This window comes from Microcaecilia unicolor, chromosome 1 (genome assembly GCF_901765095.1).
Source record: "Microcaecilia unicolor chromosome 1, aMicUni1.1, whole genome shotgun sequence".
NCBI classification, from domain to species: Eukaryota; Metazoa; Chordata; class Amphibia; order Gymnophiona; family Siphonopidae; genus Microcaecilia; species Microcaecilia unicolor.
Genome location: NC_044031.1, coordinates 188,051,104 through 188,068,300, shown reverse-complemented (window position 1 = coordinate 188,068,300; position 17,197 = coordinate 188,051,104). Strand labels below are relative to the sequence as shown.

General features: G+C 43.6%; 1 protein-coding gene across 1 annotated transcript in view; it reads right to left on the bottom strand.

Moving 5' to 3' along the window:
- Nucleotides 1–17,197, bottom strand: part of MYRIP (myosin VIIA and Rab interacting protein) — a 492,137-nt gene that overhangs the window by 23,953 nt on the left and 450,987 nt on the right. The window contains exons 12-13 of the mRNA XM_030203295.1: nt 11,346–11,534; nt 3,208–3,369 (exon numbers count right to left, since the gene is read on the bottom strand). Coding sequence (XP_030059155.1) covers nt 3,208–3,369; nt 11,346–11,534 — 351 coding nt within the window. The remainder of the gene's footprint in view (nt 1–3,207; nt 3,370–11,345; nt 11,535–17,197) is intronic.

Sequence of the window (17,197 nt, the reverse complement as noted above, 5' to 3'; positions counted from 1 at the left end):
GCAGGGGGGTTGTCGGCAATAGCGCCGGGGGGGTCGGCGGCACCGGGGGGGGGGGGCTAAAATGTGCCCTCTCACCTCGGGCTCTGGACCCCCCTCCCGCCGAAGTCTGGCTACGCCCCTGGTGTGAGCCCAGGCCAGGAGTCGGAGATTGGACATTGTTTGTGACAAAGACCATGCTACAGTAAGGTAAGGTGCCCCACCCTCCCAGCATGCTGGCTCCTTAACAAAGGACACCTGCAAATGTCTCCTCCTCCTCTGGTCCCATTTAGTCAGCTTTTTTACAGCTTTAGCTAAATCCTCTCCCTCCCCCTCCCTAGTAATGTAGGCTGTAGGGAGTGGGAGTGGGGCTCCTTGTATTGGTGCAGAGATGTTTTTTTTCACCTAGTAACGGGTCACCAAAACAATCATCATGTTGTGAGTAGGGAAGGGAAGGGAGACTTGATATACTACCTTTCTGTGGCTTTTGCAACTACATTAAAAGCAGTTTACACATTATGTACAGGTGCTTATTTTGTATCTGGGGGAATGGAGGGTTAAGTGACTTGCTCAGAGTCACGAGAGCTACAGTGGGAATTGAACCCAGTTCCCCAGACAAAGTCTGAAGCACTAACCACTAGACTACTACTCCACTCCAAGTATCGGGAGCTGTTCAACAATAAGACTTACAAATTATAATTAAAAAACAAAACATTAATTAGGTTGACTTGAGAGACCTTCCTTGGAGTGTTTAACATCTTTTCCTGTGCCTACATCAAAAGAAAAAAAGATGGCATGTGGGCACTTGCACCTTTTGTTTTTGGAATGCAGTGGTATGATATATTATAAAAATGCACTTGCCTTATTTTATTACTACTATTTCACAGAGAGGTAATGAGGGAAGGGCTTCCCTCATGCTGAAGTTCAGTCAATCTAAAATGTGGCAACTGGCAACATTGTCCAGTTCAGCACACTAGTAGCTGCGGCGCCAAATTCATATAAAGTGACTTATGTTCAGTGGAATATAAATCTTTTGCCTCAGGCTGTTTGCTATGTGAATGAATATTCCATCACTGTTTCATTATTGCTTGCTACCACTTGCTTTAAACTTTGTTTTAAATCATTTATTCAGTCCTTACATACATGTGGTTTTGCTTTTTAAAACCAAAGGTGAATCCTAAGGGTGGTTAGACAATCCTATATAATAATTTGCACCTCCAGCATTCTGAAGCTGACTTCCAGGAAGTTGAAGCCCGGTTCGTAATGTCTGAAGCCTTCCAGTGACGTCACTGTGTTGCCTGGGAAACCGTGACGCTTCTAAAGCACAGGCGCTACGAGTTCGCACCACCATCTCCATCCCCTCTCGGTTCAGCAGTCCCGCCCCTCCCCTGTACGTCTCCTCCGATGTCCGTGCCCCCTCTCCTCCCATGTCCACCAGCCAGCGCCTCCCTCCCTCTGTCTCCATGGCCTCTGACATGAACCGTACAGTGTTCCATATGGTGTATTGATGGAGAAGCAGAGATACAGGTATCTGAGAAAGTGTTTTGTCCATGGGCAAGATAATGTAAACAAACCTCAGTGGGCTGCCTGTCCAGATGCGCTCTCTCTCTAGCTTGATGAGAATGTCAACATCAGCCAATCAGGATTGAAGTCCTCCTTCCCACCCATTGTGTGTCATGTATCTCTTCAGTTCTTTCTTTTCTACGTACAATGACGGACACAAGCTCTCTCTTCAGGAAAGGAAAAGCTGAACCATGAAATTTTTAAAAAAGGACAGAATTTTGTACCTGCGGGTTCATTATTTTCAAATGTCACAGCTGTTGTACAAAATATGGCTCCTTAGGAGTACCGTTTATTGCTGGCATCATTGAGCCTGCCCCTTAGTCAATGGCTCACAGCGCTACTGCTTCAAAACTGTAAAAGGGAAAATCCCCTAAAGCAGAGCACTTTAAAACTGTCCTGTTTGAATACTTGTTTTTGGTTCTTGCTCAGAACTGGAGCTATACATGCTGGGGCCCAGGGCAGAAATTTTGGAGGAAGCCTCAAAGCACACTGGCAGGTTGTATCTTCTTCACCTTCAAGGAGGCTTGAGGACCCCTATGGCCTGGGACCCAAGGCAATTGCCCTGTTTGTACCCCCCTAATACCAGCCCTACCTCTGCTTCCCCAGCCATTGTACCACAGAGGGAGGGGAGGGATCTTTGGCTCTGATATCCCGGCCACTGTATCATTTGCTGGAGGTGATCAAAGACTCTGGCTAGCCCAGCCATTGTGCCATAAGAGGTAAAGAAGTGGTGAGCAGTGACAGGATTGCTGAGGTTTCTGAACTTGCTTGGAGGTGTAAGCTGGAACAGTAAACCAGTCCACTGCTACTTCTGAGGAGGAGAAAGGAGAGAAGCAGCTGAAGAAACAGGTGAAATAAATAGGGGATCTAGGTCCTGAGAAGCAGGAAGGGATGCAGAAGTCCAAGGAATCTACATAGATAAGAGTGGGTTAAAACTAACTAGGGTTAAAACTAACTCTGAAGGTGTACCTGAGTTAAAGAGATACAGAAGAGTCTCAGAAGTGGAGAGTCCTAAAGGAGAATATAAGTGGCTGTAAGTGTATGATACTCTTTTTGTTTCTTGCTTCTGCCTGTAGTTTTGCTGTTGTGGTAATTTGCTCAGATTATTTTTTAAGTAAATCTTTTTGGTTCAGGAACCCAATTGTAGCCTGGACTGAGTTTTATGTCAGTGGAGAGTGTGAATTATTATACCAATGGCTCCCCATTGATTATTGGTCGCAACTTGGACCTACCAACAAAATATATAGTAGGTATGTGCTCTACCTAAAACTGATCCGAGCAGAAAGAGATTACATTACTATGCACAAATGTTGAAATTATATAGTCTGCTATAGAATGAACCAAATAGTGTTGATCTATCAGTCTGTAGAACATCACAGACAGTATTACAGATATGAGATGGTATGCATCAAAATTTGATGGTTTGATGGCATTTCCACTGAAATCTATACCTAAACACACACACTGAAGCCAAACACAGCTACCAGGTGTTGTTTCTACTTTTATTTTACAGTCAACATATATAAATAGTTACCTAAGTAAGTAATTTGCAAAATACTGCTAGTAAGACAGAACTCCAGAGATTAAAATTAACTCAATGAAACTTTAAGCTAACAACAAAATTCCATAGCAGGTCGCTGAGCTAGAGAGTGGAAAAGGCTTTCTCACCTGGAGCTCAGCATGATGAACCTGAGCTGCTGCTGTTGCAACCTGGTCTTCTAGATCAGCTAGTTCTGACTCTGTTGTAACACTGTTGATTTTGCGTGCAGAATCTTCCAGTTCATTTAGCTGGCCTTCTAACCCATATACAGAACCTGCTGTCAGGTACACCTGAAATGTTAAAATGACTGCACATTATTTTAGGTGAGGAAAGCGTGTCCCCTAAATGGAACATCTTGAATGTCTATGATGTATAGACCAAAGGAAAAACTTAGTACTGCACATAAATATATTTAAATCATTTTTATTCATGACAGGAAAAAAAAAACAAGTTCAGTGCAAGTAGCATCAATACAGATATCATCAAATATATTTTCAAGATGAACAACCCTATATCCTCCTTACCTCCCACCCAACCCATCCTATACTTATGTCAACCTAGCTCTATGTGAGAATACGTATATGGAAATCTGTTTTGAATATCATTAAACAAGATGACCAGGATTCAAGTGTACAATACAATCCAACTCGAGAAACCAACTGAGTTCGATTCCCACTTCAGGCACAGGCAGCTCCTTATGACTCTGGGCAAGTCACTTAACCCTCCATTGCCCCATGTAAGCCGCATTGAGCCTGCCATAGTGGGAAAGCGCAGGGTACAAATGTAACAAAACAAAAAAAAACTGTCATCATAATAAACTCTATAACCCTATATCCGGCTTCTTTCATTCAAAGAGTGGTAAGCCAACTCTGCCAGAGTTCATCAACCCTACTTAGAATGTTCTACCCCTCCCCCTCCCCTGCTGCACATAAATATGAAGAGTACCACAGGGATCACCTCTCTCACCGATCCTATTCAATCTAATGATGTCCTCTTTAGCCAAATCCCTCTCCAATCAAGGCCTTAACCCTTTCCTGTATGCAGATGATGTCACAATATACATACCTTTCAACTCAAACCCATCAGAGATCAACAACTTAATAAAGAACAGCTTATGCATAATGGATTCCTGGGCAGCGGCATTCAAACTCAGACTTAACAAAGAAAAAACACACTGTCTTATTCTTTCATCACAACATAGAACAAATCATCCCGCAGCCATACATACCCCGGAATACACTCTCCCAATCTCAGAAAACCTAAAGATCCTCAGCATCACTGTTGATAGCAACCTAACACTAGAGAACCAAGCCACTTCCACTACCAAGAAAATGTTGCACACAATGTGGAAACTGAAACGGGTAAAATGATCCTTCCCAAGGGAAACTTTTTGAAACATAATTCAAACAATGGTATTATCCTACGTCGATTATTGCAATGGTATATATACAGGATGCAAAGAACAAATCCTAAGGAAGCTTCAGACCGTTCAGAATACAGCAGCCAGGCTTATTTTCGGAAAGACAAGATTTGAAAGTGTGAAACCCTTTCACAAAAAACTGCACTGGTTACCAATCAAAGAACACATCGCCTTCAAGATTTGTTCTCTGGTTCACAAAATAATCCATGGCCTAGCTCCAGCATACATGACCGAACTAATTGACATACCAACAAGAAACATTTTCGTGCAAGGGATTAAATATAAATATAAATCAATATACGCATCCAGCTTTTCCTACATATGCAATCAGCTCTGGAATACGCTACCAAAAGACCTAAAAGCCATGAATATTCATCTAAACTTCCAAAAAAAACTAAAGACCCACCTCTTCAGAAAGGCATACCCTACAGAACCGACATAAACAGCGAAAAATAAAACACGACTAAACTAATCACCAGTCAACACTCAACCCCTTTCCAAATTACCCACTCTTGCAAAATGTATGGGACATTACACAACAAATCTAACTGTACTACTACTCTGTATTTTACTACTACTCTGTACTACTATTATTCTACTACTATGTATTGTCCACACCTCAACGGAACTTTGTAAGCCACATTGAGCCTACTATATGCGGGAAAATGTGGGATACAAATGTAACAATTAAAATAAATAAATATTCAGCCCGCAGGAATCAGCATTAAAAAAAAATGATGATCCTTACAATTAATAACACAGTGTATTCAGTGCCTTTTTGCCATCCTAAATTTACCTGATTAGCGTTCTGAATATCTCCAAACAGAGGTGTAGCCAGACACCTAATTATGGGTGGGCCTGAGCCTAAAGTGGGTGAGCACGAGAACCCTACCTGGCATCTCTCCCTCCCCTCTCCCCCAGGCGAATGGACATCTCTCAACCCCCGCCCTCCGTAGCTTTTAGAGCTTTAATTTCTTTACCAGCAGCGACTCATACCCACTGCACACGCTGGTCCTGAATCTTCTTCTGAACTGGTTATATCTGTGTGGAAACAGGAAGTTGCATCAGAGGGAAGGTTTGGGGTCAGCGCGTACAGCAGGTATGAGTCACTGCTGGTATAGAAATGAAGGCTTTTAAAGGTATTGGGGGGGGGGGGGAGTTGAGATGCCAAAATGCTGTGAGACAGGAGAGGGATAGATGTCAGGAGTCTTCAGCTGGTGGGCTTGGGGAGCCCCATCAGCCACATCAGAGATGTGCCATGTGCCCACCCAGGCCCATCCGTGGCTTTGGCACTGCCTCCGACATATTCAGCAGCATTATCTGGTTAATTCCTGCTAATCTGTTTTAAGTTTGCCGTGCTTTCCTATCAATTTGATGGAATTCTTTTATATTTTTTGTTTTTATGTTATGATTTTTTTATACTGATATTGTAAACCATTCTGTTTTGTGCATACAATTTGTAACGGTATAGTAAATGAATAAACGATAAACAGATAAGTTCCTTTGAATACTGACCCCAAAGATTTCACAAAAATCTGAGTCTGCCCAGAAAGATAAACTCATTGTATGAGCGTTTTTAAATGTATACCTGTCCTTGATTTGTCCTTTCCATTTTTAGGGCACAGACTGGAGAAATCTGCCCAGCACTAGCTTTGCTTTCCAATTAACAGTGTTGCCACCCAATCTCCGCTAAGCTGATGTGGATCCATTCCTTTTGAACAGGATTTCTTTGTTTATCCCACACATTTTTGAACTCCGTTGCCGTTTTCATCTCCACCACCTCCTGCGGGAGGGATTCCAACTATCCAACTCCTTCTCTATGAAAAAAATACTTCCTTACATTTTTCCTTAGTCTGCCCCCCTCCAACTTGAATTCATGTCCTCTAGTTCTACAGCCTTCCTGTCTCCAGAAAAGGTTTGTTTGTGGATTAATACCTTTCAAATATTTGAACGTCTGTATCATATCACCCCTGGTTCTCCTTTCCTCCAGGGTATATGTGTTCAGGTCAGTAAGTGTCTGGTCATACATCTTGTAATGCAAATCCCATACCACTTTTGCAGCTTTTCTTTGCACTGCTTCAAGTCTTTATACATCCTTAGCAAGATACGGCTATGGCGTCTGATGCCAGGTCTTTGGGGCCCAAAGACATAACATTGGAAAACCCCCGATTTGGTCCTTGGTCAGCATGACTTCAAATCCCAAGAAAAGAGTATAAGAAGTGCTGTAGAGAAACATCTGATTATGCTGGCTATTATCAAGGACAGTTTGCATGAGAGCTGCTGACAGACAGCCCCACCTGAGCTGGCCACAGGATGATGGCTTGGAAAAGAAGTGGCCAGATCACTTGCATAATGTTTGACTTGAAGCTGTGATTCTCCTCTCTGCTGTCCCCTCTCCTACAGCAGTGCTCACTGAGACAGGCAGGCTCTGCTGAACTTGTTTGAAAAGATACACAGGAGTGCTATATATGCCATTGGTGTACAAAGAACTCCTCATTCAGGGTGAGCTTGAACAACATTCAAATTAAAGAGAACAGCCAGGTTTGGAGGGAGGTGTGTAACTGAGACTGGGGAGAAATAAAAACTAAATAGTGTAATTGTTAAAATCTGTAAGTGGTTCAAAGTTTTTGGGGTTTTTTTCTGAGCTTGTACACCCAGAGGAGGGCTTGACTGCATAATTATCAGGTAACGGGATAGCTACAGCTGAAAGCCATTTCATTGGCTGGTGGTTCCAACAGTACCAGAGGAAGTTTAGCTAACGTGTAGTGTATAATAGCTGGTAAGTGAAAAATCTGATTGGTTTTTTTTGGTGTTTGTTTTTATATAAAAGATTCTCCTTAGATAGGAAGAGTCTGTGATATGTGAAAATATATTTTGCTTTAATGAAATTGCTAAACTTTAGAGTCAAGAGACTTATCAATGACAGAAAAAGAAAGTCACCAGACAACAAAGGTAGAGAAAAATCATTTTATTTTCATTTTAGTGTTTGGAATATGTCCACTTTGAGATTTACATCTGCTATCTTATTTTGCAATGTATAGCAATTTGTTTCTAAGAATATTGCTGACAATTCCTGTCAGTGTGGCAAATGGTGAGCGATCATTTTCATGGTTAAAAATCATAAAAAAACTAGTAAAAAATGCCCATTTCAAAAGGGAAGGAAATGGGTGATAGCAAGGCCATCCCTCACCTTCCCTCCCTCGCTGTTCCAGACACTGCCGTCCCTCCGTTTTCACCCCCCTTTCCGCGACCCAGTCGACTCCCCCTTCTCGGCGAAAAACATCCCCCGCCGCCGTCCAGTACCTGTGCTGATGGGGGACCCCAACCCCCCGTCAGCAGAAGTCCTGTGCTGGCCTTCGAGGCGTTGCTTCTTCAATGATTTTGTGTCCAAGTTGCTCTGCGTGCGTCTGACGTCAGACGCACGCAGAGGAACTTGAATCGAAGATCATTGGAGAAGCAAAGGCGCGAAGGCCAGCACAGGACTTTGGCTGACGGGGGTTGGGGTCCCCTGTCAGCACAGGTACTGGACGGCGGCGGGGGCCGGTTTTCACCGAGAAGGGGGGGTTGACTGGGTCATGGAAGGGGGGTGCAGTGGGCTGTAACACTGGGGGAGGAGTAGCCTCCCCTTGCTTTGGTATCAGCTGTCACTGACGTCAGTGCATGCCTGCCTAACAGACCACCTCCGAGGGAGGCACGGTCCCAGGCACATCCTGCTGGAGGTGAGAATTATTATATAGGATTATTTGCGATCAAGTATTTCACAAGAAAGGCTTGTAAGCCTTGCCATGATTGCTATAGAGAATGATATATGTGCCCAGTTAGATATCAAAGATTTAATTGCTAATTTCGTGAACATGAAAGCACGAAAGCTAAGTAGTTGTAAACCCTCTATTTGTTCAGCAATCCCACAAAGATGCACTCCATCTTTCACCTTCTATTTCCTTTGCATCTTGTGCCACACGGAGGGGGGGGGGGGCGCCAACTGATAGTCTGCAGGGGGGCACCAGAGACCCTAGGCATGGCCCTGGAAGTGGCCACCCTGCCTGCAAACTCACCTGCTTGGGGAGAGCTACCATCGGCTGAGCAGCCTGGGGTCTCCGCTGCTGCCGTCCCGAGATGAAGAGCACCTGCCATCCCAGCTGTGGTACCTGCCTTCTCCAAAGAAGTTCAACAGCTCCTTGACTTGCCTCTCGATCTGGTGATCATGAGTAGATGAGAGTGTTGCCATCTGTCAGGTTGAAATGCTTCTTGCTTTCATTGCACAGTGCCTTGGAAGTTAGGTGCCCTATAAGTTCTAGGACTAGAGCAAGGGGGTGTTATCTTTGCTTTACCTTGACAGGTACATAAATTCAAGGTTCTACTATCATTTGGGGTAATCCTGCATAAATGCAGTGTCTCTGATTTGCAATGCTACTATTGCTGTCAATATATCTAATAAAACAGCTTTTCTATTTTTTCAAAATATCTGAGCCTTGTGTCCGATGATCAAAGGTAAATGCTAGCGCTAGAGGCCACTGGCACCGGACTATCACCCGCATTTACCTTCACAACCATGATCATCGGGCAAATAGCGCCCACACCCCTCAATACTGCAGAGCTCATTTACATTAGATTTAAATGAGAACTGTAGTATTCTGTCCCTATGATCACAGAACAGCGCTCTGATTGGGGTGGAATACTGCCTTGACCCTACGGAAGCTCAGAGCTGGCATTAGGGTTAAGACTTTTTCTTTCTCCCCACCCCATCATACTCAGGTAGTCCGGGCTGTCACTGTTATCTGGGCTGCCACCGTGTCCTGGGAAGCCCTGGCACTCACTATCTGAATAGTGCCACAGTGGTCAGATCAGATATTCACTGGCACTTGATCGCACAATATTTGCTCTGGGGCCAGCCAGTGCAATTAAATAGGGCAGTATCCCAGGAATTTTAAGCAGCCCTTTTTGTGTTAGTAAACAGTACACAAACCTTTGAATACCCCCTTACTGCATCTTAGTCTATCTAATGGAAACACACCCTTGTGACTCTCTCCTCAAAAAGCCTCATCTCAATCCCTCTCTTCCATCTAACTTCTGCCCTATTTCCAATCTTCCTTTTTTCTAAAAGATCCTGGAGAAGTTTGCTCTCATTCAATTGGAGCAACACATTGAGAATACAAATATTCTTCACCCCTTTCAAGCTGACTTTCAGCACCATCACAGCAAAGAAACCCGTCTTTTGGCCCTGAATGACACCATCCGTGCTTCCCTGGATAGATATCACTCAGGTGGTTGTTTCCTTGGATCACTCCTCCATTTTGAGCTGGTAGGCCTTTCCCTACTTCTTCACTGCCTAAGCTCCACTGGCATCACTGACATAGTTCTCTCTTGGTTTTCCAGCTTTCTTTGTGGTTGTACCTATCAGCTAACTTTCAGTTGCACAGCCACCACCTCCTTTGTTCTCCTGTCTGGTGTACCATAAGGTTCTATTCTTGCTCCAACACTCTTTAACATCTTTCTTTCTCTGCTACATCATTATTCAAGATCATGGTTGTACACCATTCTGCTATGCCGATGATATTCAGATACTTTGCTGTGTTACTGACCCCTCTTTCTCTATCTCGTTTCTTAACAACTGTCTGAAGCAGGTCTCCACGTGTATCAAAACTAATCTTCTCTTTCTTAGCTCTATAAAGTGTGAATCTATCTGCTTTCCCTCCTCTTCCGGCACCCTTTCTTCCCTCCTCCCCTATCAACGACCTTGCTCTTTCATACAAAGATACTATTAAGGTCTTAGGCATCATTGTTGACAGTAAACCTACATTTAAACATCAAACTGACTCAGTCATTTGTGCTTCTTTTTTCTTTCTCCACCGTATTCACTTAGTCTGCCCTTTTCTTCTTTGGTAATTTCAAGTTTAGACTACTGCAATTCCCTATATGCTGGTATTCCCGTTTACTCCTTCAAACGCTTACAGCTCATCCAACCTATGGCTGCTAAACTACTTCACAATGCATATCGCTTTGATCAAGCAATCCCTCTCCTTCAGTCTGAACATTAGCTTCCGGTCACTGCACATGTCAAATTCAAACTTCTCGCTATGGTCTACAAATCAAGATTGCCCTGTGCTCCCTCCTACCGCAACAAGTTTCTCGTTCCCTACACGCCCCTCCATTTCTTTTGCTCTGCAGATAATAACTTTCTGTTATTACTTTCATTATCAGAACTATACCTCACTTCATCATATGAAACTGTCTTCCACTACTTAGGTCCTATTTTTATGGAACAAACTTCCCCTCCACATCAGGAACCAATCCATCCTCTTGCTTTCAAAAAACTACTGAAATCTCATCTCTTTACACAATTCTTTCGCCTGCTGCTAATTAAATTCCACCCTCTCCCTTCTCTTTCTTTTGTCCCCTCCTCCTTTTTATTTTAATTTTGTTAACCCATGTTGAAGCCTAGCCCCGGTCATATAGCGGTATATCAAATGGTATAAATAAATAAATAAAAATTGTCCTCTCCATACAAAAATCTTCAATTACTACAATCAAAAATCATATCTATCTTTCAATGGTATAAATATTCCAGAAATGCATTTCAAAAGGTCTTCATAGTGCTCTTAGACAGCACTGTACTATGTTGTGGATACTGGCACTTTACAAGAGGTTGACAACATGCTCACCTTAGGAAGATGTACTGTATATTCAAAATATAATATAGGCTGTGTGCTTATTGCCTACCTTCACAATAACAGATTTCAGGGTGTTTACAGCACTGCTAGACAATGGAAATAGTGGGCGAATGCAGGATGTTACTGGTTTTCCTGAAACAGTAGATATAGATAGACAATTATATTGCATGCTTACATTTTCTTCCAGTTTGGTGAGTTGCTCATCTAGTTTGCCTGGGTCAGCAGCTAAAGGACATGGCCCTCTGTCACTTGTCTCTGCAGGGCAATCTATTGGGCTTGTGGATTCTGCTATAAGTTCTTCTGTGGCATTGATGACTTTTAACACTTCTGTTGATATGTTGCAGAGCGAGACAGCAGAGTATTTCTGTTTTGTCCAAAAGCAGACAGGGATAAACAACATCATATTGTTAGCAATTGCATGTGGTGTCTATTTTCTCTTCAGACTAATACTAGGACCATGTTTACAAAGTCACGCTGTAGGCACGCTAGTGTTTTTAGCACACGCTAAAAATTAGCATGCGCTAACACTAGAGACACCCATATGAGTATCTCTAGCGTTAGCATGCACTAAAAACGCTAGCACACACAAGGCCCCAATTTCTCAACATCTCTTCCAAACAAAATTGTTGCAGAAAATGGAAACTCATATTTAAAAAAAAATCTTTATGTAAAAAATCAATTAAAAAAAAGCAAGACATTAAATGCAGTTCATGCAATATTCACACAGTAGAAGTACTAAATGGTTCTTAACCTACTCCTCAGGACACACCCAGTCAGTCAATGTCAGAATATCCACAATAAACATGAACAAGACTGATTTCTAAACACTGCCTCTGTTCTATGCAAATCTATCTCATGCATATTTGTTGTAGAAATACTGGAAACATGACTGGCTGGATATGTTCTAAGGATGGGTTTGAGAGGACCGGTATAACCTCTTCCATGTGCTCTTGCCTTTGTTATCATCTACAGTGTAATCTCCAGGACATGAAGTCGCGTGGAGCTTAATTTTATAGCAATTAGAAGTAGGGTTGAAGGATGAGTCTTACAACACTAGTCACTCATACACTGATTTCTTATGAAAAACAGTGTTTTTTTTTTTTAACAAACAGCTAGGCCCTGACAAGGGACCATGTTTTGACATGACAGCCTGCCTTATGGGTCTGCTGTTAATGTAGAATGAGGAAATAACTCTTCTGAGTTAGAAATCAATATCACGTTTAAACAAATCTCTCTCTTTCTCTCTCTCTCTCACTTTATATATATATATCCAAATATGTGGCAAAGTATGCCAAGTGAATAAATAACAACAGTTTGCAAGGGAAAGCACACATAGAGGGGCATAATCAAACGGGGATGCCCATCTCTAAGGACGTCCTGGCGAAGGGGCGGGGAAACCCGTATTATCGAAACAAGATGGACGTCCATCTTTCGTTTCGATAATACGGTCGGGGATGCCCAAATCTCAACATTTAGGTCGACCTTAGAGATGGTCGACCTAAATGTTGTGATGGTCAACTTTAGAGATGGTCGTCCCCGGTTTTCGTCCATAATGGAAACCGAGGATGCCCATCTCAAAAACAACCAAATCCAAGCCATTTGGTCATGGGAGGAGCCAGCATTCGTTGTGCACTGGTTCCCCAGACATGCCAGGACACCAACCGGGCACCCTAGGGGGCACTGCAGTGGACTTCACAAATTGCTCCCAGCTGCAGAGCTCCCTTACCTTTGGTGCTGAGCCCCCCAACCCCCCCCTCAAAACCCACTACCCACAACTGTACACAACTACCATAGACTTTACGGGTGAAGGGGGCACCTACATGTGGGTACAGTGGGTTTCAGGTGGGTTTTGAAGGGCTCACATTTACCAGCACAAGTGTAACAGGTGGGGGGGGGGTGGGCCTGGGTCCGCCTGCCTGAAGTGCACTGCACCCACTAAAACTGCTCCAGGGACCTGCATACTGCTGTCAGGGAGCTGGATATGACATTTGAGGCTGGCATAAAGGCTGGCAAAAATGTTTTTAAAATTTTTTTTAGGGTGGGAAGGGGTTGGTGACCAAAGGAGGATTAAGAGGAGGTCATCCCCGATTCCTTCCGGTGGTCATCTGGTCAGTTTCGGCACTTTTTTGAGGCTTGGTTGTCAAAAAAATGGACCAAGTAAAGTCAACCAAATACTCGTCAGGGACGCCCATCTCTTAAGCACGCCCCAGTCCCACCTTTGCTATGTCTCCGACACACCCCCATGAACTTTGGTCATCCCTGCGACGGGCTGCAGTTGAGGGTGCCCAAAATCAGCTTTCGATTGTGCTGATTTGGGCAACCCTGAGAGAAGGATGCCCATCTCCCGATTTGTGTCGGAAGATGGGCGCCCTTCTCTTTCGAAAAAGCCCTTGATAGTTTCACTTTGAAAATTACCCCATGGAAAGCACATGCAAACCATTACATCTATTATTTAGCATGCTTAAATGTCCTGACTTATTTTACATGCACAATTTAAGAAGCAAGTGCATAAACACGAACACCTCTGTTTTATGTATGCAAATAGCTTTTAAAATTATCCACTATATTGATAAAATATGCTAAAAATACAGTACACAGAGCATGCCCTCATCATTTCCAATTCCTTTTAATATATTTCACTATGGTGAACTACCACAGGGGAATCATAACTTATTCTAATGAAAGGGTTTAATCAAGTTTTTGTGTGTGTATTACATAGTGCAATCCATCACACACAAAAAAATGGTTAACTCAAAAACTTACTCATTACAGCATCTTTGCATATTACTTATTCAAGTTTTGAATCAGATTTACAATTTTATCATATTCCTGACATGGAGAAAATAGTTTATTTTTGATACTGTTAACTTTCTCACATAAAAGAGTTCATTATTGTTGGGTTGCAAGAATATAAAAAATAAGAAAAAAAAGGAAAGAAAACAAAAATACATAGACTTTACACTCTAAATCAAGTGGGGAAATTCAAAAGGCCATCATAGACTCAACACTCTGAAGCCCATTAAGGGGCAGACTCAAGAAAGTGCGCCAAAATCTAGGCATGAAAAATATGGCCTTTGGATTCTATATAGCGTGTCTAGCGTTCTGCGCTGAAATCCATGCATATTCTATAACAACATGTGCAACTTAATTGGCTTAACAAACTAATCAGCATTGTTATCAAACAATAATGAGCACTAATTGACAATAATTAAAATTTACACGTGCAAATCACTAAGGTCTAGGTTTACTAAGCGGGTGCTATGGGCACATTAGCATTTCTAATGTGCGTAAATGGTGTATGCACGTTAAATGCTAACGCGCCCATAGAAAAGTATAGGCACATTAGCGTTCAACGTGCCTTAAACTTACAGGCGCGTTAAAAATGCTCATGCACCTTAGTAAACATACCCCTAAGTGTATTCTGTAATGCACAGTGCCTAAAATTTAATGTTCACAGGCAAAAAGGGGCATGGCTATGGGCAGGAAAATGACGTTTCATGGTCATTCCAAAATTTATGTGCACTGTTATAGAATATGGCCCTCTGCACCTAAATCTACAGGCAGGGATTTACGCCATGTTTTCATTGGTGTAAATGCAGGCACATAGATTTAGGCAGTAGAGTGTCAAGTAAGCGTATTCTATATACTGCGACTAAATCTAGACCCTGCTTATAGAATACGCTTAGGCATAAATGTTTTCCATGCGGATTATTTTAGGCACCATATATAGAATCCTCCCTAAGCACCAATTTTATAATGATAGGTGCATGCGAAATTGCTGTTATAGAATAGAGCGCAAGTTGGCATGCATGTGCTTAACTTTAGGCACAAGCACTTATGCTATGTCAAAAGCTGTAACCCCCCCCCCCCCCCCTCCCAACGCTATGCCATGTATTTGTTCATAACATTTGCCTTTGTTGTTACCTTCAAGATACTTCTCATTTTTTAAGATAATTACAGGATATTCTGGAAATTCCAACTGACTATATCCTGGTTACTCTGGATATAGTCTCTTTGTATACTAAGATTCCACATGAAGGAGTGATGATAGCTATTTGCTATATATTGGAAAAGCATCCTGCACCTCAGAGAATTCCTACTTATTTCTACTGGTACTTACAGTTATGCTCATATTAGCCCTCTCCTCAAGTCATTTTACTGACTTCCTATCCATTTCCGCATATAGTTCAAACTCCTCTTATTGACTTATAAGTGCATTCCCTCTGCAGCTCGTCAGTACCTCTCCACTCTCATCTCTCCCTACATTCCTCCCCGGGAACTCCGTTCACTGGGTAAATCTCTCTTATCTGCACCCTTCTCCTCCACTGCAGACACCATTCCTTTTATCTTGCTGCACCATATGCCTGGAATAGACTTCCTGAGCCAGTACATTAAGCTTCATCTCTGGCCGTCTTCAAATCTAAGCTAAAAGCCCACCTTTTTAATGCTGCTTTTAACTCCTAACCCTTATTCACTTGTTCAGAACCCTTATTTTATCATCCTCACTTTAATATTCCCTTATCTCTTGCTTGTCCTGTTTGTCTGTCCTAATTAGATTGTAAGCTCTGTTAAGCAGGGACTGTCTCTTCATCTTCAAGTGTACAGCGCTGCGTACGTCTAGTGGCGCTTTAGAAATGATAAGTAGTAGTAGTAGTAGAGGAGACTTTTGAGCAGGCTCATGATAAAGATTGGGAGCAGCTGGGGAGAGGGGAGAGACAGATAGAGCCTTTGGAATGGATGCCTGAGGAGGTGATTACCGAGGCCAAAGAGGTTGGTGAAGGAATGCAGGTAGAGCCCATGGATATTTCTGCCTTAGCCCGGGTGGAAAAGGGGCAATCTCAGGGCCTGTTAGCAACCTTGATGAATCGGTTAATTCAATTCATTGAGAGAAAAGCCCAGAGAAGTATCTGAGCGGGTTCCCTGGGGAAGTAGCTTCCACCTGGCCCTGGGCTCAAGCATGACCCTTGGGGAGGATACCAGGAGTTAGTGGCTGGTATGAATGGGAGGGGGTCCCCTTTCCTCAGGTTGCTCTGAGGTGAGGGTTTGCTAGGGTGAGTGTGAAGCGTGCAGCAGAACCTTTTTGGCTGAATGAACTTTGGGGAACTTTTGGATGAAAGAATTTTGGGGCTTTTTGCTGAATGGACTTTGAGAGCCTTTTGCTGGGGAAAGTGCTGGAACATTTGCCCAAGGATTAGTGGACTTGGTGAACTTGGGGAGGAAAGGATTTGGACTGTGGGACTCAGGGCTGGGTTAATACCTGTGGGAAAAGAGCTTGTTTTTCTGTTTTTCTTTTTGTTGCTGAGTTGAAACTACAAGAGTGCTGGAGCTATGTACTAAGCCCGGGGAGGCATATAGCCCCAGAGAAGAGACTGTTCCTAATTAAATACAGGAAATTTCTGACTGGTTTGATATTGTTTGAACCAGGGGCGTATCTGCGTGGGGCCTCAGGGGCCTGGGCCCCCGCAGATTTCGCCCTGCACCCCCCTACCGCTGCCAACCCTCCCCCTCCATTGCTCGCCTACCTTCGCTGGCGGGGGACCCCAACCCCCGCCAGCCGAGGTCCACGTCCTCCTGCCCCTGCCGGCTGCCTTTAAAGAATTCCATCAGCTGGCGGGGGACCCCCAACCCCCGCCAGCCAAGCCGAGGTCCTTTCATTTTTCCACCGAAGCTGGCGCCGACGAAAGTTTCTTTTGAGTCTGACGTCGCTGCACGTTGTACGTGCAGGACGTCAGACTCAGAAACAGAATGAAGCTGTTTCTGAGTCTGACGTCCTGCAAGTACAACGTGCAGCGACGTCAGACTCAAAAGAAACTTTCGTTGGCGCCAGCTTCGGTGGAAAAATGAAAGGACCTCGGCTTGGCTGGCGGGGGCTGGGGGTCCCCCGCCAGCTGACGGAATTCTTTAAAGGCAGCCGGCAGGGGCAGGAGGACGCGGACCTCGGCTGGCGGGGGTTGGGGTCCCCCACCAGCGAAGGTAGGCGAGCAACGGAGGGGGAGGGTTGGCAATGGCAGCGGCTGGGGGGAGGGG